This window comes from Ornithorhynchus anatinus, chromosome 7, assembly GCF_004115215.2.
Source record: "Ornithorhynchus anatinus isolate Pmale09 chromosome 7, mOrnAna1.pri.v4, whole genome shotgun sequence".
NCBI classification, from domain to species: domain Eukaryota; kingdom Metazoa; phylum Chordata; class Mammalia; order Monotremata; family Ornithorhynchidae; genus Ornithorhynchus; species Ornithorhynchus anatinus.
This window is the reverse complement of record NC_041734.1, coordinates 71,791,634-71,818,875: the sequence shown is the minus strand read 5'-3', so window position 1 is coordinate 71,818,875 and position 27,242 is coordinate 71,791,634. Positions and strand designations below refer to the sequence as shown.

General features: G+C 49.6%; 1 protein-coding gene across 6 annotated transcripts; it reads left to right on the top strand.

Annotated features, from left to right (window-relative positions):
• The first annotated feature begins 845 nt into the window (after positions 1-845).
• On the top strand, positions 846-26,821 carry TNNT2 (troponin T2, cardiac type). Of its 6 annotated transcripts, none has more exons than XM_029069044.1 (17): positions 847-921; positions 6,730-6,777; positions 7,789-7,799; positions 7,904-7,915; positions 9,615-9,650; positions 12,011-12,058; positions 13,918-13,953; positions 14,257-14,290; positions 15,797-15,857; positions 17,100-17,216; positions 17,515-17,592; positions 17,878-17,988; positions 18,756-18,761; positions 19,177-19,286; positions 24,090-24,180; positions 25,207-25,247; positions 26,504-26,821. In XM_029069044.1, exons 2-17 carry the CDS (start codon positions 6,740-6,742, stop codon positions 26,547-26,549), a joined length of 876 nt encoding a protein of 291 aa, XP_028924877.1. In that variant the 5' UTR covers positions 847-921; positions 6,730-6,739; the 3' UTR covers positions 26,550-26,821. The 6 variants fall into 6 exon arrangements, with proteins under 6 accessions (XP_028924878.1, XP_028924877.1, XP_028924875.1 ...); XM_029069042.1 differs by having other exon boundaries at positions 7,901-7,915; XM_029069045.1 differs by lacking the exon at positions 18,756-18,761 and having other exon boundaries at positions 846-921; positions 7,901-7,915.
• The last annotated feature ends 421 nt before the right edge of the window (positions 26,822-27,242 follow it).

The following is a 27,242-nucleotide window of genomic DNA, read 5'->3' as shown; positions in this document are numbered from 1 at the left end:
CGCACCACTTCCCAGGTGTGTTGTGAAGGTTTTAGTGAACAGATGAGGGCATTCTGGGCCCACCAAGAAGCTCTGCCTCACTCTGGCCCAGGTCTGGCACCCTCCTTCAAGGTGCCCCACACTGGAACATGACAAGTGGAGCCCTGCCCTGGAAGGAAAGGTGAAAAGCCACACAGTGTCCCTAGGACACTCAGCACAGTGCCCTACACATTATAGGCTCCCAATAAATATTATGGCCATGTCCCAGCCACTTGACCTCAAATCACTTTCTCTACATTCAGCTGCTTTATAGTAATAGTAATTATGGTATTTGTTAAGCGCTTACTATGTGCCAAGCACTGTTCTAAGCATATTTAGTGGCAGGCTCTAACCGCCGGACTCCACTGGTCTTTTTCAGGGAGGTCTCGCATCTCCCCGAGGAGTCCAGTGATGGCAGAAAACAGAATAAAGCCAGGGACCAGGCCAACGCTCAGACTGGCTGGGATTGGCCCACCTTCCTGGCCTACCTTCCACCGTTCAGCCCCCACCAGGGTGTCTGCTTATCTGAATGGTGGCAGGGGCCAGCTGGCCTGTATCCCATCTCTGCCTGGCTCTCGAGGGTCGGCCCCAGGTCCTGATCTAAAATAGTCCATCTTAGCCACCAGACAATTGCATGTGCATATAAGGCTTTGCTGGGGCGGGAGGCGGTGTATGTGTATGGAGCGGCTGGGAGCCACGAGCCGAGTCCGACGCACCTGCCAAAATAGCCACGGTGACTATCGCAAACATTCCTCTCTCCTCTGACATTCCTCCAATCAGGACCGGTGCTCTGGGCCAGGGCAGGGAGCCCAGCTGGCCTGGTTAAAACCTCCCCCCACTCTCTTTCACCCACCAGTTCCACTTCGCAGGCACCAGCGGCAGGGAGCTGAGACTGTCTCTGAGGTAAGATCTCAGACCTCAATCCAGGAAGATTCTGACAAGGAGGGGCAGAGGGTTGAGGGACTGCTTTGGGGGGCAGAGATGCGATTTGGAGGAGCCTGTAGGTGCCATCTGTCAATGTCTGGGATCCCAGGAGCAGGTGAACACATCTAGATGAGGGAGTCAGACAGAGATTCAAGTCCCAGGCCATAGCAGGGACCATTAGGGGTCATTACATCCATCTCCCTGCCTCTTGTCTCGGAAGTCTCCCAGTTGTTGCGAGACTTCTAGCCCTTCAGAGTTTTTTGAAGAAAGAAATTCCAAGGCTTTTCTGGCCATCCATTCCAGAGTCTAACACCCCTTTTGGTCTAAACGTTTTTCCTTAAGTATAATCTAAATCAATCCCTTTGCATTTTCACCCCGTTTCCTCTAGGGACAGTGTCCCTGCTGAGGGGGGCGGGGGGTGAACAGCAGCTCAGGGTCAGAAATGAATACTCTGCAGGCAGAAAGCAGAGATCATCTGCCCTTTGAGTCAGTTATCCCGATATAGGGCAAGGTTGGGGCACCCTCCCACCGGACTCTGAAGGCAGGGGTGATGAACAAGGTGACATTTGGGTCCCACCCTAGAGACCTAGATTCCCCTTCCTGCTGAGCTGTGGTAAGAGGGCATTGGACAGGTGTGGGGGCCTGTGGTTGGAAATGGGTCAGAGGGTGTTATGACCCCAACAGCTGGAACCTATGTTCCCAACTGTTACCTCACTCTATTTCAAGGTAATCATAATGGTGGTAATAAGTGCTAACTAAGTGCCAAGCACGGTACTAAACGCTGGGGTAAATACAAATTAGCTAGGTTCGAGGCAGTCTCTGTCCCACATGGGGCTCACAGTCTAAGTAGAAGGGAGAACAGCCATTGAATCCCCATTTTACAGATGAGGGAAATGAAACTCAGAGAAGCTTTGTCTTGCTCGAGGTCACACAGCAGGTAAGTGGTCCAGCTAGGTTTAGAATCCAGGTCCTCTGACTCCCAGGTCTGTGTTCCTTCCACTAGGCCATGCCACTAATTGTCACAGATGCAGTCTTGGGGAATCCCCAGCCTGGGTAAAACCATCAAAGGAGAGGGGGCAAAAGGGAACCAGATCTGACAAGAAGCTCATCCACCCTCCGTCCCCCATGTGTCACCCTTTAGTTCTTGCCTTGGGTGGAGGATATATGGGGATTCTGCATATTTCTTTACTCATCCCAGCCTGGGCTCTTTTGCAAGGCCAGGCTTGCAATCCTCTGTCCTGGATCTCCCCACTGTTCCCTCCTTAATCTTGTTGAGGTTCCCCGCCTCAAATCCCACTGCCTCAGCTGAGGTCTCCAAACCCTCTTCACTCTCCAGCTTTCCCTGTGGGTGAGGGGTCATCCCACTCTGGAGAGGCAGGAGCACCTCTGAGGGTTTGAGATGCTAAATTCACCTCTTTCCCCTCTTTCTGGTTGTCCCAGACCGTGGATTAAGGCAGCCTCTACTGGAGCAGACCTGGGAGCCTCCCTGGTCTGGGCTGGGTTGACTTTGGCACTTTCTCTTCAAGGGACTCTCCATCAATCCATCCACCCTTTAGGCTGCACCTAGCAGAGAAGCCTCCGGATTTCAGGGATTTGTGGGGAGTAAAGGTTGCTTCATAATAAACATAATGCTGATCTTTAAGTACTTATTGTCTGCCAAGCACTGCTAAGTGCTGGGCTAGGTAGATCCAGTCCTTGTCCCCACCCAGGGCTCACAGTCTGAGGAGAGGAAGAACAGGAATTCTATCCCCATTTACCAGAGGAGGAAACTGAGACTCAGAGAAGTTAAGTGACTGGCCCAAGGACAGCCAGCTGGCAGGTGGCAGAGCTGAGATGAGAATCAGATCCTCTGATTCTCAGGCCTGTGCTCTTCCCACCAACCTCGAAAGAAAGCAAATAGTGACTGGCCTCTTGGGTGATTTCTCCTTGGAAGCCAAAGGAGGGCTCTGAGGAGGGCAGATACCCAACAGGCTTTCCACCCAACCCTTCCAGGCCCTTCTTTTTCCACAGCCAAAGGGCCTGCTTTATGTTTGCTATCAGTCAGAGAGGCGGAGTGGCTTATCACCTCCCTCATTATCTCCTCCTCATCCTCCCTGCCGAGCTGCCTTGGCCCCCTTCACAGGGGAACAAAGGAAAGGTGTTGCTATCTCTCCCCTTTGCTCCACTGAGAGGCCATCTTGACTGGAGACTTATTGAGAGCAGCGGTCTTGGGGACTGGATCTGGAGATCCACCACCCTGTGGGCAGAGCTGGCAGCCTAGAGAAGCAGCATGGCTTAGTGGAGAGAGCATGGGCCTGGGAGTCAGTAGGACCTATGTTCTAAACCTGCCTCTGCCACTGGTCAGCTGAGTGACCTTGGGCAAGAAACTTAAACTTCTCTGTGCTTGTTACTTTTTCTGTAAAATGAAGATTAAGACTGCAAGCCCACTGTGGGACCAGGACTGTGGTCAACCTGATTGAATGAATGAATGAATGATTGGTTTGTATCTACCCCAGCACTTAATACAATGCCTGGCACACAGTAAGTGCTTAACAAATACCATTCATTCATTCATTCAATAGTATTTATTGAGCACTTACTCTGTGCAGAGCACTGTACTAAGCCCTTGGAATGTACAATTTGGCAACAGATAGAGACAATTCCTGCCCATTGACGGGCTCACAGTCTAACTGGGGGGAGACAGATGGCAGAGCAAAGCAGAACAAAACAAAAACAAGACAACATTATCACAATAAATAGAATCACCATAAAAAAATAGTGGAAAGAACTTGGGCCTGGGAGTCAGGAGACTTGGGTTCTGTTCCTGATGTCTGACCTGGGACAAGTCACTTAACTTCTCTGGGCATCAGTTTCATCATCTGTCAAATGTGCATTAAATCTCTGTTCTCCCCTCCCTCTGGACAGGGAGCCTAATGTGGAAAGGTACTGTGACCAGTCTGATTGTGTGGCTTCTACACCTTTGCTTGGCATATTGGAAGCACTGCATAAACACAATTAATACAATTGTTAGCTGGGGTAGGGAAGCAGAGGGGAGAGGGCAGTCAGCATCTGTGGGCTGGACCCACAGGGGAAGCCCAGAGGGTGTTACTGGCAGGGTTTCCTCTCTCCAAACCCTCCTCTCCCCGGGTTTGGAGTACTCTGGAGTACTCTGGCCAGGAGGAAAGTCAGGGGGAATTGGGAGTGGAACTGGTTTGCCCAAGTTGAGCTCTGCCAGGGGCTCCTGGGAGGGAAGACACCAAGCACTGGAGTGGGGAGTGGGGAAGAACAAAGGGAGCAAGTCAGGGTAATGCAGAAAGGAGTGGGAGAAGAGGATATTTATTGAGTGTCTACTGTGTGCAGAACACTATATTAAGTGCTTGAGAGTACAATAGACAGTGAGTAGGTACAATCCCTGCCCTCAAGGATCCTACAGCCTAGAAGGGAATTTACAACCTAGCCAGGATGAGGGAGAGGGGACAGCTTTCCCTGAACTTCCAGGGGACATTCCTAGCGGTCATGTCAAGTGGCCCATCTGTCCATCACCTAATCCTATTCCCTAATGATGTCACACAGATCATCACCAATTCCAGTAGCCTCAGAATCCCCTTCCAGGAACTTGCCCAAGAGCAGATGAAGATAATCTTACCCAGGGTTAGCCTTTCTCAGAGTCCCAAGTTTGGCGCTCAGATGAGAGAGCTGAGCAGCCGGAGGGTGGAGAGATGTGGGCTGGCAAGCATCCTCCCTGAGAGCACCTGGATCCTTGTGGTCAAGTGATCCCAACAGTGAAGAGTCATTTGCCAAGGGGATGGCCCATTCAATAGCCCCTTGACTTAGAGTCACATCCCATTGGATGGTTGGTGCTTAGGTGAGTCAATGCTTAACTGAGACTTCTGGAATCATGACCCACCCAACTGGTCATACCAACCTCATTGGCCATCTAAGCACTCAAAAGCCCATCTGTTCATTTCTTTGTGACCTCTCTATTCGATCACTTTTGTTTTTATCCTGCCATAACTAAGCTTTGGCCTTTTGTCTATCTGGCAATACGTGTCAACTTGTCTTCCCCATTAGACTGTAAATTTCTTGAGATCAGAGAATATATAATAATAGTATTAGTTATTAAGTGCTTACTATGTGTCAAACACTATTCTAAGCACTGGGATAGACAAATTAATCAGTTTGGAGAAAGTCCCTATCCCACATGAGGCTCACAATGTAAGTAGGCAGGAGATCAGTTATTTAATCCCTATTTTACAGATGAGGTGACTGTGAAACAGAGAAATTAAGTGACTTGCACTAGGTCACACAGCAAGCAAGTGGCAGAATCAGGATTAATAATAATAATAATAATGTTGGTATTTGTAGAACCCAGGTCCTCTGACTCCTGGGCCCATGCATATCTATAGTCTCTGTTTCATTACTCTCCCAAGTAGCTAATAGAGTGCTCTACATACAGTAAGCACACAGTACATACAATTGATTGGTTTTATTTCTACTGAATGTTCCCCAGCACCAGGACAGAACTCTCCATGCAGAAGGGGCCCATTAAATATTATTGATGGGTTGATTGGTGCCTTGAGGACCCAGTGGAGGATTCTGGGAAACCTGGACCCTCATTGGAGAGGCAGCAGGGTCTAGCAGAAAGAACCATATAAATCCACACAGGGTGCAGCTCTTCCACTGGTGCCTGGGCTGTCCTGTGTTGTCATCCCCTCTCCAGGCCCTGCTTCCCTATTGGTGGAATAGTGTTCTCTGCGTCGCCCCAGGGGTGGTGAGGGTAAAATGATAGCTAGAAGCTGATTAGCCAGAAGGGTAATTTATCAAATTCAAGAGGCCTAAATGCAGGTTTGCAGCTTTGGAACACTGGAAGGTTATTCATTTAATTTTAAATGAATGACTAGAAGGGGTGGGGTAAATATGAGTCTATCTGCATCTGTGTAGGCAGCTGTGTTTTCCCCCTTCCAAAGAGTGCTCTGGGCTGGGAGACCTGCAGGAAAAATCCCTGGGAGGAGAGCAGGAAGATCCATGACACGAAAGGCCCAGGAGTTCATTGGCTGCCAGGTTCTTCCAAGAAGGAAGCCGTACCCCAGGCTTCTTGCCTTAGGCATACTTCTGCTGGAAACTTGGTCTCCTATGACCTTTGATTTTTGGGTGAAATGAGTCATTCATTCATTCATTCAACAGTATTTATTGAGTGCTTACTATGTGCAGAGCACTGTACTAAGCGCTTGGAATGTACAAATCTGTAACAGATAGAGAGGGTCTCTGCCCTTTGATGGGCTTACAGTCTCCTGAGCACCCAAGCCCCACCAAGCCTCAATGCTTAGTACTGTACTTGGAACATAAATAAGCACTTTACAAATACCACGTATATCACATTTATATCCCAAAGAATTGTGAAGCAGTGGTGGCCTAGTGGAAAAAAAAACAGGTCTGGAAATCAGGGGACCTGGGTTCTAATTCCTGTTCTGCCACATGCTTGTTGTGTGACCTAGGGCAAGTTACTTAACTTCTCTGTGCTTCAATTTCCTCACCTGTAAAATAGGAATGCAATACCTGTTCTCCTGTTTACTTAGACTGTAAGCCCTATGTAAGGCAGAGATTGTGTCCAACCTGATTAACTTGTATAATAATGATGGTATTTGTTAAGCACTTACTATGTGCCATGCACTGTTCTAAGCGGTGTATCTACTTCAATGCTTAGAACAATGCTTAACACGTAGCCCAACACTTGACAAGGAACTTTTTTTTAAAAGAAAACACCATACTGCTTAGCTTTTCACCAAAATCCACTCTTTCTTTGTTAAGCGGCTTGGCCATGTCTGACACAGAAGAAGTCGTGGAAAGCTACGAAGAGTAAGTAGCAGATCTGGGAAAGCCAATGTGTGTGATGGTTATCTGCAATCCCAGCCCTTAAGGTCACCTTGTCTATCCTGCAGCCCCCAGTCCAGACTCCTTTTTCCCTTTCTGCCCCATTCTTAAACCCTCTTCCCTCATCTTCCCTCCCACCCATCTCTAAAAAATCCTCCTCCTCCTTTGCCCCTCCCAGAAAATTTCTCCACCTCCCATCCACACCCCAAGCTTCTCTACCACCTTTCTAAAACACTCCCAGGGGAAGATTTCAATCGACCTACCAAACTGGCTAGGTGGCTGAGGTTGTGTGAGAAACTTGTGTGTGGTGAAAATATGTGAGTGTGTGTGTATATGTGGTGTGTGTATACATGAATGTGCACATGGGAGTGTCCACACTTGGGGAGGGGTGGCGGCATCTGATGATGATGGCATTTGTTAAGAGCTTACTATGTGCCAAGCACTGTTCTAAACACTTGTGTTGGGGGGGTACAAGTAATCAGGTTGTCTCACAATGGGACTCAGAGTCTTAATCCCCATTTTACAGATGAGGTAAATGAGGCATAGAGAAATTAAGTGACTTGCCCAAAGTCACACAGCTGACAGGTGGCGGAGGTGGGATTAGAACCCATGACCTCTGACTTCCAAGCCCGTGCTCATTCCACTGAGCCACGCTAAGCATATGTTAATTAATGGGTTAGTGGATGTGGTACAAGTGTGTGTGTGTATGTGTATGTGTGGCAATAGCTGCCCTCCTTTTACCCATTTGAGGTGTTTAGTGATAAGGGTTGACCTGGCTGTCCACATTCCACCCTCCTGATTATCAGCTGCTCTTCAGGCAGCTCTGCTCTGCATTCTTTCCAGCTGAGGTGGAAGCCAGGGGCTCCTTAGATAAGAGGGCTCAGTCCTAGGGCTATTTTGGGTTTAGAAGAGTTGGTGGGCTTAGGGGGTGGGGAGCCTAGATCACTGGATCAGGGGTTAGGTCTTGTGGCTAACCCCTTGGGCCTTTGTTCACAGGGAGCAGGAAGGTAAGAAAACAAGATTTGTCTTCCTTTGGCTCAAGAGATGCTGAGACTTTAAAATGACCATGTTCCTTCTTCTCTGCTCTCTCCCCTCCTCATCTGGACAGAAGAAGCTGAGGAAGGTGGGTTTTTTTGGCTTTTTTGTTTTTACTCCCAAAAGGTTGATGACCCAGGGCTGTAGAAACCCAAGCTCCTTGTTCCCCTACCTGCAGGGTTGGACTCTCAGTCACTCATCACATTTACTCATTGTCTTGTCGGGTAACGGGGTGTGGGGAGAGGAAAGAAGTAATGTCTACAAGCTGCTGTGTTGAATTACCACTCCTCCCAAGTCCTCCAGAGGACCCCCAGTCCTGGGAAGCCCAGTCACAGAAATCCCACTCTCCAAAACTGAGATCAGCACAGGAGCCTGCCTGTACCCTCAGACCTTCATTCACCTCTATACCATCTCCTTGCCCAGCCCAACCAGCCACATCTGGGGGTTCCCAGGGGTGTGGCCAGGTAACTCCTCCTACATGCAGGTTATCTAAGGCAGAGTGGATTGGGCTGCTACTAATGTACAGCAGGAGGGAATTAGGGAGAGGTCTGTTCAGCCTCCCTGTCTTCCCCGAAAGAAAGAGGTGGGTAGGAGGGAGCAGGTCAGGGCACTGCTGGGAGGGATGAAGGAAAAAGGTGGGGCAGGGCAGACCCTCCTCATATTGACACAGACCTGATCAAGATTTATACCTGGACACCTTGGTGGTGGTGGTTGCAGTGAGAACATTCATTAATTAGATCATTAATCTAACCCAGTGGTAGTGGGCCCTACCCCCACCCAACTGGCACCTGCCAACACTAACACCCTGGTTCACACTCGGGGATGGGTACCTGCTGGGGTGGAGGTAGGGGGGACAGGTGGACTACTGGGGTGCAGAGAGCCACCTGAAACTTCTGCCACTCCCGTCCTCTGGGGAACTTTCCCCCTTGCTCAGGTTGGAAGAGAGTTGCTTCAAGCTTTACCAAAAATCAGCCATTTACAGAGAAGTTGGAGAGAATCTATCAGCTCAGGAATTGGCAGCATGGAACTTCTCCACATGGTCTTCTTAAGTGGAAACCCAGTTCTTTGCAGCTGGTTTTGGGAATGGGGCTTCTAGAATGGGGGTGGGGGAATGCCTAACTCTTCCACACCTTGTCTCTCCACCCTCACTCATGGAGTTTGACTTCCTTCAGGCTAATAGCGGCTCCCTCGGGTAGCACAGTTCTGGGAGTTGAATCCAAACTAACCTTCCGGATAGACTCCCAGACTACTGCTGCTGTTGCTGCTGCTGCTGCTGCTGCTTCTGCTATGGCTGCTTCTGAGGATGTGTGGAAAGGATGAACTTTCTCGCCAAGAGAGAGGATGAGCCTCGGTCCTGAGACTTAAGGCCTGAGAACCTGCCTGTAGGAATTGATTCTAGTAATAGTGCTTTGCACAGCACCAAGTACCTGCTTTCATTCCTTTCTACCATATTCCTGCAGAGGCACAGAGGCGACAAGTATTCAGACAGGGATGCCGCACATTGTGACAGTCAAACAGAAGTTTTATTACATGTAGGACCGACAACCAGATTCTCCTTCCCATGTTGGGGGGCTCTGTGTGTGTGTGTGTGTGTGTGATAGAGTGAGGTGTATATTTCCCTCTGTGGGAGGGATGGGTTTGGCCTTCCCCTCCACCCTAGAAAAGTGGCTCTATGGCCCTCCAGAAAACAAAAGTGGAGTGGAGAGCTGCAGTGCCTCTTTCCCCGCTTTGCGCTGATCGACTAACTAACCACTGTCAACTCTTGCTTTTGCTGCTGCCATTTCCAGGCTCTGAAGAAGAAGAGTGGGCAGAGGAAGACGACGGTAGTACTGCCTTTCCCCTTTCCTGCCCATTCTCTGCCTTCCTTTCCCCCTCTTTCCTCTTCCCTGCCTTACCAAAATAGGTCTCAGTTCACCAGAAGTAGGAGCAGGGGTGGGGGCCAGGGGTGTATCTTGGATTCTACCTGACCATTTCCCTGGCCCCTTCATGGTCTGCTTGGGCCCTGATGCTTCTCATCTTCCTGTCATCAAGGTTTGGCCTTCTCCTCTCTTGGTGCTGAGCTGCAATCTGTGCAGACAAATTCTCCTGATTATTTAGACTTGAAACCACACAAAGATATCATAGACCTATAAGTTATTTCAGCCCCCCTGCTCCCCACCCTGTTTCTATATGATTTAAAAGCTGTTTTCAATAAAACTGTTTGGATAATCTTTTTCTACCAGGGTGAGAGGACTGTCCCAACTCTCTCCCTGCCTCAAAGACCCTTCTCATCCCACCACGCTGAAATCCCTTTTTGACCCTGCCCTCTCCTCAGAGACCCTCTTCACACTTGGCTTTCCCCAAGGGGCTTAGCCCCGTAAGGTGGGCAATAGACTCTCAGGGAGGAGAGGATTGAAGGTCCCCTGCCCCTCCCTACCTCTGAGAGGGGGTGAGTGGGAGGCTGTTGGTGTCCCGATCCTGAGAGTTTTGCCACTGCTACCATCTCTGCAGGCTTCCTCTAGCCCAGACCTCCCTGCTGGGCTACCCCACTCTTTGCCTATCTCTGCTCCATGAGCCCGGAAGGCTGAGAGAGGAGATACGGGCTAGGATTTGATGTTTCCAAGGTGGGCGAGTCAGACCAGGTCTTGGTAGCCTTTTCTTTAAGACTCCAGTGACTGATTGACTGATGAATCCATTGCCCTCCCCTGCACAATGGAAATGCCCAGCAATAGCTAGGCTCAGAATGAAAAACTTGAACAACACTTACAGTCTCCTAGCAAATGCTAACTCTTAGTCCCTAGAGTTCACTAGAGCTAATGTCAGCCAGATGATTCCTCCCATTCTCTTCAAGCCCTGCAAACAATTAGTCACTTTTATTGAGTGCTTACTGTGTGCAGACCACTGTATTAAGTGCTTGGGAGAATACAATGTAACAATAAACACATTTCCTGCCCACAATGAGCTTACAGTCTACACTAGTACCTGCAATGCTGCTGGCTTACTGTATGCTCTGCTCTGCACACAATAAACACACAATAAATGTAATTGATTGACTGATTTATTGAAAAAGGGTAGACCGGACCAGTTTAGTGCAGGAATTGACCCTACCCCTACCTTGGACCAGGCTGCCTGAGACCCAAAAGAAGCTTTTGGTCTTCCTCATGGTTGACCTACCCACAAACACTTGAGGTTATGGGAGGCAGCATGGCTTAATGGAAAGAACCTGGGGCTGTGAGTCAGAAGGCCTGGGTTCTAGTCCCCTCTCTGCTACTGGCCTGTTGTGTGATTTTAGCCAGGTCAATGGACCTCTCTGGGCCTCAATTTCCTCATCTGTAAAATGAGGATGATAATACCTGCCTCTCCCAAACTTACAGGGGTGTTGGGCAGCTAAAAGTGAAATTAGTGATGTGAAATTGCTCTGGAAAAATTATAAGCCAACTACAAATCCAAGGTAATATTGTTAAGTAGGTTCTAGTCAACCAGCCCAGGCTAAAGCCTCAAATTCATCAGGTACAAGGAAAGAGTTGGAATAGTCAGGAGTTGGAGACCTGTAGTTCAGGAGTCATATCTAGCTCTTGGGCCAGGGGTGGCAGCCACGCAGGGTGAGGGATCAGGCATTTACAGCCATTAAATTCACAAAGAAGTCAGTTACATCATTGTGTGCAATGTGTGTTTAAATTGTATGATTGGCTCTTTGCACACCAAATGCTCAAAGTTCTCATTGTGTTTGACTCTTTTATACAAAAAGAAGAGTGGCCCAGTGGATAGAGCATAGCCTGGGAGTCAGAAGGACCTGGGTTCTAATCCCAGCTTCACTCTTTGCCTGCTGCGTGACCTTGGGCAAGTCACTACACTTCTTTGTGCCTCAGTTACCTCATCTGCAAAATAACGAGGATTAAGATTAGGAGCCCCATGTGGGACAGGGATTGTATCCAACCTAACACAGCCTTTGTACCTACCCCAGACCTTAGTATAGTGCCTGGCACATAGTAAGTGCTTAACAAATGCCATAAAGAGAAAAAGAAAAGAAAAAAGGGTTTCTGATCACTGCTCTAGACCAAATGCTTCCAATTCCCAGAAGTGAAAAGTCACCAAATACTCTCCCCTTTCCCTTGGTTGGGAGCTTGAGGTCTTTCCTGGATTACAAAAAAACCATAAGTGGCTGCTCATACCTTCACCTTGTGCAATCCTCACTGTCTTTCAGAGCAAGAGGAGCCTGCAGAGGAGGAATCTGCGGAGACCAAAGCAGAAGGTATCACACTCAGGAGAAACCTCTACCAGCCCCCATGCCCTCTGGATGGTGGAGGGTAATTTGGAACTCCGAGATGGAATAAATATGGAGCTATTGGAGATCTTCCAAACAGATCCTCTTAGGAAGAGGAAAGCACTCAAGACAACCCTCTAGATTTTGTCAGCATGAATCTGTTCCTTGTGTGCCCGGCTGAAAGCCAAGGTTCTCAAATTTTGCCAAGTGATTGGCTAGAATCCTTAAATCCCAGAAGCTGGAAGGAATAACAAATGCTGGTTATTTCTCCAAGGAGGTGAATGGTCAAACTGAACAGGGAGGTTGAGTGTTTATGGGGAAACCCAGCTGAAAGGCAACTCTGGTGGGATTCATTCATTCACTCAATTGTATTTATTAAGCACTTACTGTGTGCAGAGCACTGTACTAAGCACTTGGGAAAGAACAATGCAACAATGAACAGTGACAATCCCTGCCCACAATGAGCTCACAGTCTAGAGGTCAATACAAATAACTAAAATTACAGATATATACATAAGTGCTGTGGGGCTGGGACGGGGCAGAAAGAGCAAAGGGAGCAAATTAGGGTGATGCAGAAGGGAGTGGGAGATGAGGAAAAGTGGAGCTTAGTCTGGGAAGGCTTCTTGGAGCCTTCAATAAGGTTTGAATGCGAGGAGAGTGATTGGCGAATTTGGGGAGGGAGGGCATTCCAGGCCACAGGCAGGTTGTGGGCCGGGGTGGACTGCAAGACAGGGGTGATCAAAGCACAGTGAGAAAGTTAGCACCAGATGAGTGAAGTGTGTGGACTGGGTTGTAGAAGGAGAGAAGAGAGGTGAGGTAGGAGGGAACAAGGTGATAGAGTGCTTTAAAGCCAATGGTGAGGAGTTTTTGTTTGGTACAGAAGTGGATAGGTAACCACCTGAGATTTCTGAGGAGGGGGCTGACATGTCCTGAACATTTTGGTAGAAAGGAGATCCAGGCAGCAGCATGAAGTATGGACTGGAGTGGGGAGAGACAGGAGGTTGGGATTCCAATTGATCAATCAGTACTATTTATTGAGTGCTTACTGTGTGCTAGAGCACTGTACTAAAAACTTGGGAGAGTATAACAGAGATAAATGATATCGTCCCTACCCTCAAGGAGTTTACAATCTAATGAGGGTGGAGGAGAGATAAAAGGCAGAATGAATTAGTTAAAGGATTTGAAAGAGACTAGAAAATAGGTGAATGAATTAGTGGTTAAATAATTGAATCCATAAACTGATTTGTACAAAAGTGTTACCAGAAGCTGTGGGGGCCTGAGTGGTAAAATGAGAGGAGTAGAGATGGGACTTGGGGAGGGGAAAGTTAATTAGGGGTGGCAGCATGAAGGAGGTGGGATTTCATGAGGGCTCTGAAAGTGGTGAGAGCTGGTGGATGAATGGGGAGGGAGCCAGGTGTCAGAGGAGGGAGAGATGAGAATCAAGCCCAGGACCTGGGAGGACTTGAGAAGGAGAGTGGCTTGGTGGATAGATCATGGGCTTGGGAGTCAGAAGGACTTGGGTTCTAGTCCCAGCTCTGCCTCTAGTCCACTCTGTAACCTTGGGAAAGTCACTTAACTTCTCTGTGCCTCAGTTACCTCATTTGTATAGCAGGGATTGAAAATGTGAGTCCCATGTGGGAGAACTGAGTACAGTCCAATTTGCTTGTATCCAATCCAGTGCTTCTATCAGTGTCTGCCACATAGTAAGCCCTTAACAGATTTTTTTTTTGAGTACTGGAGATAGGGGGCTGGGGTGTAAGATTATTCTGTCCTCAGGGGTTCTGATTCAGGAGTTATGTGACATGTTATCCTGCCTCACATAGAAACATGTCTCTCTTCTCATATAGAAACAGAACAAGAGGAAGAAGCGAAAGAAGCAGAAGGTAAAAAGAGGAGGAAGGGGAGGAGGACAATAGTCCAGGGTTGGCAGGGTGGATGAAAAGATGGCTTCAGTCGGGAGGAGCAGACCTCCTCTTGGAGCAATGTGAAGAGCTCTCTGGGGTTGAGAAATGAGAGGTAAGGGGAAGGAAGAGAACACAAACAGTGCTAAAGGATTGGAGAGTGGATGGGGTGAATCAGGGAAGGCTTTCTGGAGGGGGCAGCTTTCCCACAGTGATTTAAAAGCAGAGACAGAGGGGTTTGCTGTTGTCCACTAGCTTCCCAGGGGCTTTTCTTGTGTTTTGCAGATGAACCAGTGGAGGAGTCAAAACCAAAGCCCAAGTAAGTGGGATGGGTCCTGGGCCGTGCTGGCTACTGACGGGAAGACCCGGGGGAAAGAGACTTCCTGGGTTCCGTCTCCAGCCTGCTCTAATTAGCTCACAGTGGCTGAGTGCCAGTGGCAGACTGCTTTAGAGAAGCAGTGTGGCTCAGTGGAAAAAGCACTGGCTGGGGAGTCAAAGGTCATGGGTTCTACTCCCACCTCCACTGCTTGTCAGCTGTGTGACTTTGGGCAAGTCACTTAACTTCTCTGTGCCTCAGTTACCTCATCTGTAAAATGAGCATTAAGACTGTGAGCCCCATGTGGGACAACCTGAGCACCTTGTATCTTCCCCAGCACTTAGAACAGCGCTTTGTACATAGTAAGCGCTTAACAAATGTCATCATTATTATTGTTCAGAGCTCTGCTGGAAGTTCATGGCCTAGAAGGCGGGATATATTTAGATGCTCCCTGCCTAGGCACCCCCTATCTACATGCTCCCACCTACATCCCCATCTTTGAGACTCCTCCTATCTACATACCTTATCCAGACATACTCTTTGAGACACCATGATGCCCCCAATCTAGATATCTAGACCTCCTCCCCGCCGCAATTCAGATGCCTCTCATCTGCCAGTCCCCATCAACAAACCCTTCTCTCTAGACCTCTCATTTCATTGTTTAAAAGCATCCCATCTGCACATCCCCCATTTATATGGCTTCTTCTACACATGCCCAATAAACATGGCCTTATCTGCACATCCCCCCATCTATATGTTGTCATCTAACCGTCTCCTACCTCTTGTCCCCATCTACACCATATGCCATCTACAAATCCCCCATCTTCACGTCCCCTTCTACTCTTTCTCCATCTACACATCCCCCATCTACCTATGTACACACTCCTATCTACATAGGCCCCATCTTCATGATTCCCCATCTACACATCCCTGATCTGCACATCCCCAGCAGCACATCCCCTAATATAAGACCCTCTTTCTAGACCCATTCTGTCTAGATCACCCACATCTAGACACTCCCTTATAGATACCTAGATGTCCCATCTTCTGATGGGTTGAAATTAGCTTGAAGCTCGCAGTCTTATTGGGTTCCAGAACCCCATCATTAGTAGCCCTGTCCCTCTACCTGTGAGCCAGGGGCCTGATTGAAAGGCAGTGATCAAGGGGAATAGGATAAGCCAAGAAGTCTGAATAACTCCCATTAGTCTGAATAACTCACATTCCAGTTCATCAGCCCCTGGATAACTGAGAGTTGGTTGTTGGCAACATTGCCTGGAGGGAGGAAGGAATAATAATAATTGTATTTGCTAAGCACTTATTTTGTGCCAGACACTCTACTGAGTGCTAAGGTGGATATAAGTAAATGGGGTTGGACCCAGTCCCTGCCCCACATGAGGCTTATAATCTCAAGTTCTGACTCACAGAAGGGTTTACTGAACTGTGGACCCCCCTACTCTGGACCCCTAAAATCTGGTTTATCATTCCTGACTCAGTTTCTTTTCCTTCCAGGCCCTTCATGCCCAATCTGGTGCCCCCCAAAATCCCAGATGGAGAGAGAGTGGACTTTGACGTGAGTATTGGATAGAGTATTGGGTAGAACTAAGGGGACTGGCAATGTGCCAGTGGGTGAAGCTTGTATGGATCCCAGCTAAGAGGGAGGGAGAATAGATATTTAATCCCTATTTTTCAGATGAGGAAATGGAGAAATAGAGAAGTCAAGTGACTTACTCAAGGTCATAAGCAGGCTTATGGTGAAACTAGAATTAGAAACACTTCTTCTGACAGCCTGTACTGTTTCCACTTGGTCAAAATTAATTTTCTTATCAAGGTACCCCTTGATGGAAAGGAAGTATAAAATTAATGATTAATATTTATCATTATGAATTATTATAAGAACTATCAACATCTATTAGAAACTGTGCATTGTATTGTACTAAATGCCAGACTTCTTAGTGTGGCTCCTATACAGGGCAGAAGACTGGCCAAGCTGACACTAGGATCCTTTCTTACTTCAGTTTTCTGTGAGCAGTCACCCAGAATCCCAATTCCTGTGATCTCTCCTGTCAACCCAGATTTTCTGCTATCACTCAAGTGTTCTGAGCCAAGCACAGGTGCCCACTCTGCAGAGCCAATGGGGGTGGTGGGTCCGGTGGCCCCCCATAGCTGAGTGAGCAGGACTCCCAGTCTCTCCCAGCCCAGGGTGCTGACATGACCCAAGCATTTCCCATCAGGGCTGAAAAACCCAGTCCTCATCCCGCTCTATCAAAAAAAAAATTGTGGTATTTGTTAAACACTTACTATGTGCACTATACCAAGCCCTGGGTTAGATACAAGAGATCAGGTTGTGCAGTCTCTGTCACACATAGGTCTCACAGTCTTAGTCTGGATTTTACAGATGAGGCACAGAAGTGAAATGACTTACCCAAGGTCACACAGCAGATAAGTGGTAGAGCTGGGATTATAACCCAGGTCCTCTGACTCTCAGGCCTGTGCTCTTTCCTCTAGACAACATTGCTTTCCTCAATCAGTGGTATTTATTGATCAGTCGATCAATAGTTCTTATTGAGTGCTTACTGTGTGCAGAACACTATGCTAAGCCCTTGGGAGAGTACAATACAACAGAGTTGGTAGGTATGTTCCCTGCCCTCAGGAGCTGACAACCTAAAGGCCTAAGCCCCACAGCCCTCTAGGATCCCCACAATCACAATGAAGAGTGGGTCCTTCTGGGATCCCTCTGGGACCAAGGCGAGGCGTTTCCAGAACTGCCCAGAAGGCAGGGCTCGAGCTGAGCTCCCGCGGCCCTCCCTGGCAGGATATCCACCGGAAGCGCATGGAGAAGGATCTGAATGAGCTACAGACTCTGATCGAGGCGCACTTTGAGAACCGGAAGAAGGAAGAAGAGGAGCTCATCTCCCTTAAGGACAGGATTGTGAGCATGCCGTCTGCCCCCCTGTTTCCTGGCTCACCCCCAGCCCTGGCAGGGAGGGGACACTTCACTCCTCTAGGAGGGATCAGAGGAGACCCCAGGAGAGTCAGTGTTGATCTTCGAGGGTAGGAAAGTGGTGACCAGTTCATGGTGCTGACCCTGTCCTGCTCCCCAGCTCCCCAAGTCATCCCAGGATCCTGGGGCCATCCCAACCCTGCTATTCCCCCTTCCCCTCCAACCTCCAGGTGGCCAATGGCTTTCTGCCCCAGTGCCAACACCCCCATCCCCCTTCCATCCCCAGGAGAACCGGCGGGCTGAGCGGGCAGAGCAGCAGCGCATCCGGAGTGAGCGAGAGAAGGAGCGGCAGACGCGGTTGGCGGTGAGGTCCCGCTCCCCTGCAAGGATCTCCTGCAGGAACGGAAAACTTGCATGAAAATAATTCCTCTCTCCCCTCCTGCCCCTGAGTCTGAGGGCTGGGGTCAGAGTTCATGAGCCCTGTCTTGGCAATCCCCCACTAACTCTGGGGGGTGGGTCAGAAGTCGCCAGCCCCAACTTGACATTCCCCACAGACTCTGAGGGGTGGGGTCAAAGGTCACAAGGTCTAGCTTAACACTTGGGAGGGGCACCTGCCCCAGAAACCCCCTGAGGTCTTCTGTGCCCCCAGGAAGAAAAAGCTCGTCGGGAGGAGGAGGAGAACCGGAGGAGGGCTGCAGACGAAGCCAGGAAGAAGAAGGCCTTCTCAAACATGTTGCACTTTGGAGGCTATATCCAGAAGGTGGGAGGTCTGTCAGGGTCCCCGAGGTGCCGCTAGGCCTTCTGGGAGGGATCAGGGTCCTCACTTGCGGTTTCCCTCTCCCCATACAAATGTCCAGGGTTTTCACCCACTGCCTCAGGAAGAATCAGGGCTGACCTAAGGAAGTCTGACCCCCAATAGAAGTCATAGGTCTGTCTTGAGTTTGACCTACCCCACTGGGCTGGCCCCAGAGGAAACTTCCCATCCTGCAACTGCCCTCCATATGTAGGGGCCCCTAGGCCAATCTGTGCAGCTTCCTCTTGAACCTCCTTTACTCCCGGGGAAAGATCCTGGTGGGATCAATAGCAATAATGGTCTTGGGGCAGCTTCCGACCAGGAACCACTGCCCTGGCCACACCTGGAGCCTACATCTGCCTGTCCCCATGCTCTTTCATCCCCAATACTGTCTTGAGTTCAGTCGAGGCAGTGTCAGTGGCAACCCACCATCCCTATTTTAGCGCCAAGAAAGCAGGGTGAGATGGTACAAAGCAGAATGGTTCTTTCTTCTCCCCTTAGGCTCCCCAGAGTCCTGGCTCTGATGGGCACATGGACCAACCAGGCATAAGCATCTATAAATGTGTTCTCTGGGGGAAACTAGCCAGATTGTTAACTTTTCCTGGTTTTCCTTCTCCTCTTCCCCCTTCCAACCCCCCACCATCTTTATTTCTCTTGTGTCTTTCTCCCTGGGTCTCTGTCTGCCTGCTGTCTGTCTGTCTGTCTATCTCTCTCGTGATTTCCTGTTTGAGCAGGGCAAGGTGGGTATTCTCTCCTCACTGCATAGTCAGGGAAGGCTTCCTGAATGAGGGATCTCTGGGAAAAGAGATAGAGCAGTTAGCAGTGGGATTGAATTGACTGTGGGGAATGGCAAGGGGGAAGAGGCAGAATAGGGGACGGGAGGGGTGGAAGTACAGGAAACAGTGGGCAGGAAAGGGGGTGGGGTTTAGAAGGCAAAAACTGCAAAGTTGTGAATAATTTTTGGGTGGATTAAATCGCTATCTGGGCACCTCTAGGATTAAAAGTCATTGAAAGACTAGTGGGGAGGGGGTGGAGGGGGCAAGGGCTGGGTGGGACTCCTGGGTTCCTGGGCTCCCCCAAGAGTCAGATGAGGTGGTGCATTCAGAGTGGGATGAGTCAGGAGCATCCCCATTTTCTGGATTCCCCCTCCTCCAGACGGAGAGGAAAGGTGGGAAGAAGCAGACAGAGCGAGAGAAGAAGAAGAAGATCCTGGCGGAGAGAAGGAAGGTTCTGGCTATCGACCATCTGAATGAAGATCAGCTGAGGTAAAATCTGGGGGCAGGGAATCTCGTGCCAGGAGGTCCGGGAGCAGAGGGTCTGGGGGAAAGGAGCCTAGGTGCAGGGGAACCTGGTGGTAGGGGGTCCAGGTGCAGGGGGCAGGGAGTACAGGTGCAGGGGGAACTGAAAGGGGGAAGAGGCTTGGGGGCTCAGGAACAGGAAGGTCTAGGGGCAGGGAGGGCTTGGAGCATGAGGATCTGGCTGCAAGAGGGCCTAGGGGAAGAACGTCTAGGAGCTAGAGGGTCTGGGGTCAGGGAGTCTTGGGCAGGAGATCTGGGAGCAGGATGATTTGGAAATAGAGGGCCTAAGGGAAGAGGGGTTCCAGGGGAATCACACTTCACTCTACTGCCCAAATTATTTTTCTAAAATGTTGTAAACCTCCCCACTTCACAAAGTCCTCCAACAGTTCTCTGTTCCTTTCTACATAATGCAGAAACTCCTAATCTTCGGTTATAAGGCACTCAATTCTTTCTTGAACTCAATCCTTTCTCGCACTCAATCCTTTCTCCCCTCTTCTCCCACCAAACCACAGCTCACACTCTTCACTCCTCTCAAGCCAATAATAGTGATAATAATACAACGATGGCATTTGTTAAGCACTTACTATGTGTCAAGCACTGTTCTAAGTCCTAGGGTAGGTACAAGGTAATCAGGTTGGACAAAGTCCCTGTCCCACATGGGGCTCACCAGGTCTCTTTCTCTCTTATATCTCTTGCTCACACCCTCCCTTTTGCCTGGAACTAACTCCCATCTCCCATCTGGCTGATCTCCTCTCCCCCCATCTTCAGAGCCCTTTTGAAATCACATCTCCTCCAGGAGGCCTTCCCTGATTCATTTCTCATCTCCCTAGTCTATTCCTTCCCACAACTGCCTCTCAGCACTTCCACATCCCCTAAGCACTTGGAGACTCACACCCCACCCCAAAAGAACCTATGTTCATATCCTGTTACGCTGTTTACTCTGTTGTTTTCTCCTCCTTATAAATTATTTTACTATCTTCCCTGATCCATTGTAAGTTCTTTAGAGTCATGGATCATGTCTACTAACTCTCTGTACTCTTCAGGTGCTTAGTACAGTGCTCTGCACACAGAATACTCAGCACTAAGTACTATGAATTGATTGGTGGAATAGATAGATATGGGAGGAGTAAAGGTATTTATTGAGTAGCTTCTGTATGCCATGCACTGTACTTGTTGGGAAAATACAAGGACATGAAGAGTATTTCCTGCCTTCCCACTTGTAGGTTACACTGTAATGGGAAGGTGGACATAAAGACATTAAAGTATTTACCAAAAGAATGATTGGCATTGACAATTAAAAGCACACTTTGGGGTTGTTTTGATGTTTTGTTTTGTTTTCTTTGGCACTTGTTAAGTGCTTACTATGTGCCAAGCAATGAACTGAGTACTGAGTTGATACAGTCAGGTTGGACATAGTCTCTGTCCCTTAGAGAAGCAGCGTGGCTTAGTGGAAAGAGTATGGGCTTGGGAGTTAGAGGTCACGGGTTCTAATCCCACCTCTGCCATTTACCAGCTGTGTGACTTTGGGCAAGTCACTTAACTTGTCTGTGCCTCAGTTATCTCATCTGTAAAATGGGGATTAAGAATGTGAGCCCCAAGTGGGACACCCTGACAATTGTTCTGGACCTTTAACTCTCTCCTTAGGCCCCCTGTTCCTCCCCCTCCCCCATCTCTCACCCCCAATGATCTGGCCACCTACTTCATCACAAAAATCAACACAATCATGTCTGAGCTCCCCAAAGTCACCCCTTTCCCTCTCCCCTCCCCCCCACCAACCCTCTCCCCTACTTTCCCAACCTTCCCTGCAATATCCTCAGAGGAGATCTCCTCCCTCCTCGCAAGTGCCACCCCCTCCGCCTGCGCCTCGGACCCCATTTCCTCTCACCTCATTAAAAACATCACCCCCCCCACCTCCCTTCCTCAACTTCTATTTTTAACCACTCAATATCCAATGGCTCCTTCCCCTGTGCTTCAAACATGCCCACGTCTCCCCCATCCTAAAACAACCCGCTCTCAACCCCTCTTCCCCTTCCAGTTATTGCCCTATCTCCCTACTACCCTTCCTTTCCAAAATCCTAGAACGAGTCGTGTACAATCGCTGCTTAGAATTCCTTAACTCCCATTCTCTCCTGGACCCCCTCCAATCTGGCTTCCGTCCCCTCCACTCTAACGAGACTGCTCTCTCTAAGGTCACCCATGACCTCCTTCTTGCCAAATCCAATGGCTCCTACTCCATTCTAATCCTCCTTGACCTCTCAGCTGCCTTTGACACTGTCGACCACCCCCTCCTCCTCCACACCTTATCTCACCTTGGCTTCACGGACTCCGTCCTCTCCCGGTTCTCCTCTTATCTCTCTGGCGGGTCATTCTCGGTCTCCTTCGCAGGTGCCTCCTCCCCCTCCCATCCTTTAACTGTTGGAGTTCCTCAAGGGTCAGTTCTTGGCCCTCTTCTGTTCTCCATTTACACTCACTCCCTCGGTGAACTCATTCGCTCTCACGGCTTTGACTACCATCTCTACGCAGATGACACGCAGATCTACATCTCTGCCCCAACCTCTCCCCCTCCCTTCAGGCTTGCATCTCCTCCTGCCTCCGGGACGTCTCCACCTGGATGTCTGCCCGCCACCTAAAACTCAACATGAGCAAAACAGAGCTCCTCATCTTCCCTCCCAAGCCCGGTCCTCTCCCAGACTTCCCTATCACCATGGATGGTACGACCATCCTTCCCGTCTCTCGGGCCCGTGACCTCGGTGTCATCTTTGACTCGTCTCTCTCATTCATCCCACACATCCGATCCGTTACCGAGACCTGCCGGTCTCACCTTTACAATATTGCCAAGATCCACCCTTTCCTCTCCACCCAAACGGCTACCTTACTGCTACGGGCTCTCGTTATATCCCGGCTAGACTACTGTGTCAGCCTTCTCTCCGACCTCCCTTCCTCCTCTCTCGCCCCGCTCCAGTCTATTCTTCACTCCGCTGCCCGGCTCATCTCCCTGCAGAAACGATCTGGGCCTGTCACTCCCCTTCTTAAACACCTCCAGTGGTTGCCTATCGACCTCCGCTCAAAACAAAAACTCCCCACTCTAGGCTTCGAGGCTCTCCATCACCTTGCCCCTTCCTACCTCTCCTCCCTTCTCTCTTTCCACCGCCCACCCCACACGCTCCGCTTCTCCGCCGCCCACCTCCTCACCGTCCCTCGGTCTCGCCTATCCCGCCGTCGACCCCCGGGCCACGTCCTCCCGCGGTCCCGGAATGCCCTCCCTCCTCACCTCCAACAATCTAATTCTCTTCCCCTCTTCAAATCCCTACTTAAAGCTCACCTCCTCCAAGAGGCCTTCCCAGACTGAGCTCCCCCCTTTTTCCCTCTCATCCCTCTACCCCCCCTTCACCTCTCCACAGCTAAACCCTCTTCTCCCCCCTTTCCCTCTCCTCCTCCCTCTCTCCCGTCCCACCCCCTCAGCACTGTACTCGTCCGCTCAACTGTATACATCTTCATCACCCTATTTATTTTGTTTAATGAGATGTACATCACCCTGATTCTATTTATTTGCCATTGTTTTTTTGAGATGTTCTTCCCCTTGACTCTATTTATCGCCATTGTTCTCGTCTGCCCGTGTCCCCCGATTAGACTGTAAGCTCCTCAAAGGGCAGGGACTGCCTCTATCTGTTGCCGATTTGTCCATTCCAAGCGCTTAATACAGTGCTCTGCACATAGTAAGCGCTCAGTAAATACTATTGAATGAATCTAACCCATTGCTTAGAACAGTGCGTGGCACATAGTAAGCGTTTAACGAATACCATTATTATTACTATTTGGTGCTCACAGTCTAAGTCGGAGGGAGGACTGATTGATTATACAAATTTACACGAGGGCAGCGGGCATATACACATTTTTAGACACTAGAGGTAGCTGTTGGCTGGATACCACCGGGAAGTTGGGGATTATCGGAGGAGATTTTAGGAATTTAGGGATTTTTGGAAGGGTTTGATTATGGGGAGAGCTGTGATGTGGTGCCCTGGGGTCCGGGCGGTGCGGAGGGAGTTCCAGGCCGGGGAAACAGGGTGAGCGAGGGGACGAAAATGGAAGAGTTGAGAACAAGTTATAGTTGTTCTGGAGACGCCGGATTTTCTTAAAGGCCAATTTAATCGGAGAGATGCAGTTCCCAAAGATCCACACTAGGGGGCAGGCTTTCACCAGACTGTATGTTGGTTCCATCGGGCCCCGGCAGGGGGCGCTAGCCCATTCAGGTGACCCCCGGGGTCCTGGGACCCTTTTTTGGGCCAAATCTGGTGGCTCTGCCCCCACAAACCTACATCAGGAGGCCTGCCTTGAACTGGGTCAAGAAGACGTATTCAATCAATCACACTTCCTGCATGCTTACTGTGTGTAGAGCACCGTACTAAGCTCTTGGGAGAGTACAATATTAGAGTTGGTAGATACGTTCCCTGCCCACAACAAGCATACAGTCTAAAGCGGGAGGCAGACATTAATATAAATGAATTGGTGGGCAAGAGGGAACCTATGTCTCTGCTAGGGATTCTGAGACAGTTTTTAGGAGTCGCTTCACAATCGGAGGGCTTCAGGGAGCCAGTGAGCCAGCGGGGCTTTTTTAGGTGGCTCTGGATTGGGAAAGTCATAATGCCCAAGGTGGACCTTGTTAACAGGCTGTCTCAGGTTGGGGCTTGGGACCGGGGGTCTGCTAGAGATGGGCAGAGCCCTGACCATGCTTCTGTCGTCCTGGCTCGGACCCACCGGTTCGGGCTTCAGGGAGAAGGCTAAAGGCCTGTGGCAAAGCATTTACAACCTGGAAGCGGAGAAGTTCGACTTGCAGGAGAAACTCAAGCAGCAGAAGTATGAGGTGAGACTGGCCATCCTCTTCTCAACACTGCTTTTTGCCCCTCCAACTCCTTGAAAGACCCATCCTGTCCTCCCGGCTCCAGGCCCCTTGGGCAGCCACCGAGGGCTGGGAGAGAGACCCACCATCCCCCCAACTGACACACACCCACAGACGGGAAGCTCTTCTGGGGCTCCAGATCTCCGGGGAAAGTGATGCTACAACACGTCTCAGACACCAGTTCCTGAGACTTACACCCGGTTAAAAGATCTTCCTAATGTCTAGCCCAAGTCATTCATGCTGCAGCCCCAGCCCATTTCTCAGGTCCCTTTCAGGTTTGTCTCTATGACCTAAATCGGCTAGGGATCTGGAGATCGCTGGTCTGTCTCTGGAACCACAGTGCCATGGGGGCAAGATGTCATAATGACAATTATATTTGTTAAGTGCTCACCATGTGCCAAGCACTGTACTAGTGCTGTGGATGATACAAGATAAACATTTCCCACATGGGACTTCCAGTCTAAGAAGGAGGAAAAACAGGTATTGAATCCCCATTTAGCAGGTGGGGGAACTGAGGCACAGAGAAGTGAAGTGGCTTGCCCATGGTAATATAGCAGATACATGGTGCACCTGGGATTAGAATCCTGGTCCTTCTGACTACCAGACCTGAGGTCTTTCCACATCTTCTTGGGTCTTTCAGAAATTGGCTAGCTCATGGCTAGGGTGGTTGGTAGCAGGAGGAAACTCAGCTTTCCAGAAGAAAGATCTGCTGGGTCGGCACCTCTCGTGCTGATCTCACCACTGACAGTGGGGTTAATGCTGACAGTGGGTACACTGCTGACACTGGGTTCACCACTGACAGTGAAGTCACTACAGACAGGGGTCAAATTGGTGGATGGGAACAGAACCCTTGGGTCCCTCCAAGTCATGGTCAACGCTCATCCTTCTGCCTTGGCCTTGTCAGACACTCGGCTTCTCCATCCCAGCTCCAAGTTCGCCCCAGGAACTGGTATCCGCTTTGACTGGTCCCCCTCTTGCTCTTTCTTGCAGATCAATGTTCTCCGGAACCGGATAAACGATAACCAGAAAGTGTAAGTATTCAGGCTCTCTCCATGTCATCTGACCCCCTCATCCTACCTCTTCTTCCTTCCTGTCTGTCTCTTCCTCCTCATTAGGAAACTGAGCTCTCCTCAGTTCTGCCTTCTGTGCCTTCCATTTCTCTTTCCTTCTCCACCTCCTCTCCTTTTCATACCTTTCCCCCCTTTCTAGCCTTTAGCAAACTCCCCTTTGCCTTCCCCTGCACTGGTTCCCACCGTCAGAAAAAACAGTAGTTATAGTAGTAATAATAGTTTACTTACACAGGAGGAGGAGGAGGAGGCAGAGTAACAGCAGTGTGGCCTAATGTAAAGCACACTGCCCGAGTCAGAGAAACTGGATTCTAATCCCAGCGTGGCCACTTGCCTGCTGAACAACCTTGAATGAGTCACTTAACTTCACTGTGCCTCAGTTTCCTCATCTGTAAAATGGAGATTTGATACCTGTTCTCACTTCCCCTTAGACAGTGAACCCGATGTGGGACACGGATTGGGTCTTAGCTGATTATCTTGAACCTCCTCTAGTGTTAGAACAGTGTGTGGCACAGACTAAGCACTTAATATTATTGTTATTTCCTTGTATCTACCCCAGCACTTAGAACAGTACTTGGTATATAGTAAGCATTTTATTTTTAAGCTTAGTATAGTGCTCTGGACACAGTAAAAGCTCAACAGATACCACTGAATGAAAGAATGATTATTGTTGTTACTGTTAATAATAGGAGTGCTAGTAGTAGAAGCATGGATTGAGTGCCCTGTAGTGCAGTGTATGCTAGTAGGTGCTTGGGAAATGTAAAATAAAGAAATGACGCATTTCCTGCCAATTAGGTATTTCCAGTTAATTCTGAGCCCCACCCTGCCTTACAGACAATCCATCAGTGGTATTTATTAAGCACTTACTATGTGCAGATCCCTGTACTAAGCTCTTAGGAGAGTGCACTACAACAGCGAGGGTAGACACATTTCCTGCCCACGAGGAGCTTATAGTCTAGAGGGAGCTCACACTCAACATTGTGCTGCCCTGCAGGCTTGGGGGTTCAGACTGCAATGTCTCAGACAGAAGCCAGGCCCAAGGACTGGGGAGCAAGGGGTCCATGTTGGTTCTGTCCTAGGACCAGGGATACCCTGGGTGGGTCTGGCCCTTGGGTAGCACCCATCCTGCCGCTGACAGATAGGACTGGCAACTGGGCCCCACTGACAGCTGCTCTGCAACTTTTCTTTCCTCTGACCCACTCTTTCTGTTCCCCTTGCAGCTCCAAGACTCGAGGAAAGGCTAAAGTCACTGGGCGCTGGAAGTAGTAGGTCTGACTGTTCTGGAAGGGCCTGGTGTGCCCAGTCCCTTCCCCCCTCCCCGGCCTGAGGGAGGAGAGAAGACTGAGAGCTGACACCTCCCTAATCACATTGATCCTATAGGCCATTTCACCCCCACGCCCCCTTTTCTGGTGCTACCGTCCTCCCACCTCACCCCATCCCCGAGTGCCCAAGTGGGATCCGAAGCACTGAGCGGAAATTGACCCATGCTACATTCGTCTGAGCCCTTGAGTCTGGAAATAAAAATCAATGCAGTCCAATGGCTGTGGTATCCATTTTCCTGAAAGACTAACCGAGGGCCCCAGAGGAGGCAGGATGGGGTCACAGTCCGATAGGGAGCCAGGAGCGGGATTAAAACTCAGGACATCACAGTTCCCAGTTTCTTGCATGGACCACAGACTGCACCATTTTCTGGGGCTTAATAAGGAAGTCATGACGCCTGGATTCCAACTGCTGCCCTGTCACTTGTCTGCTGTGTAAAATCTTTTCTTTTAATGTTATACAAACCAGTTTAAGTAGCTTTCCATAATTGGGAATAGGACCCAGGCCACAGTGGTGAGAGCACCAATGATCACAGGCCATCGGCAAAGGAATTGGAATAAAAATCCAGGCTTCCTGTCCTCTAGTTCTGAACTCTTTCCACTAGGCAACATTGCCACCCTGTGACCTCCCCTAAAAGGA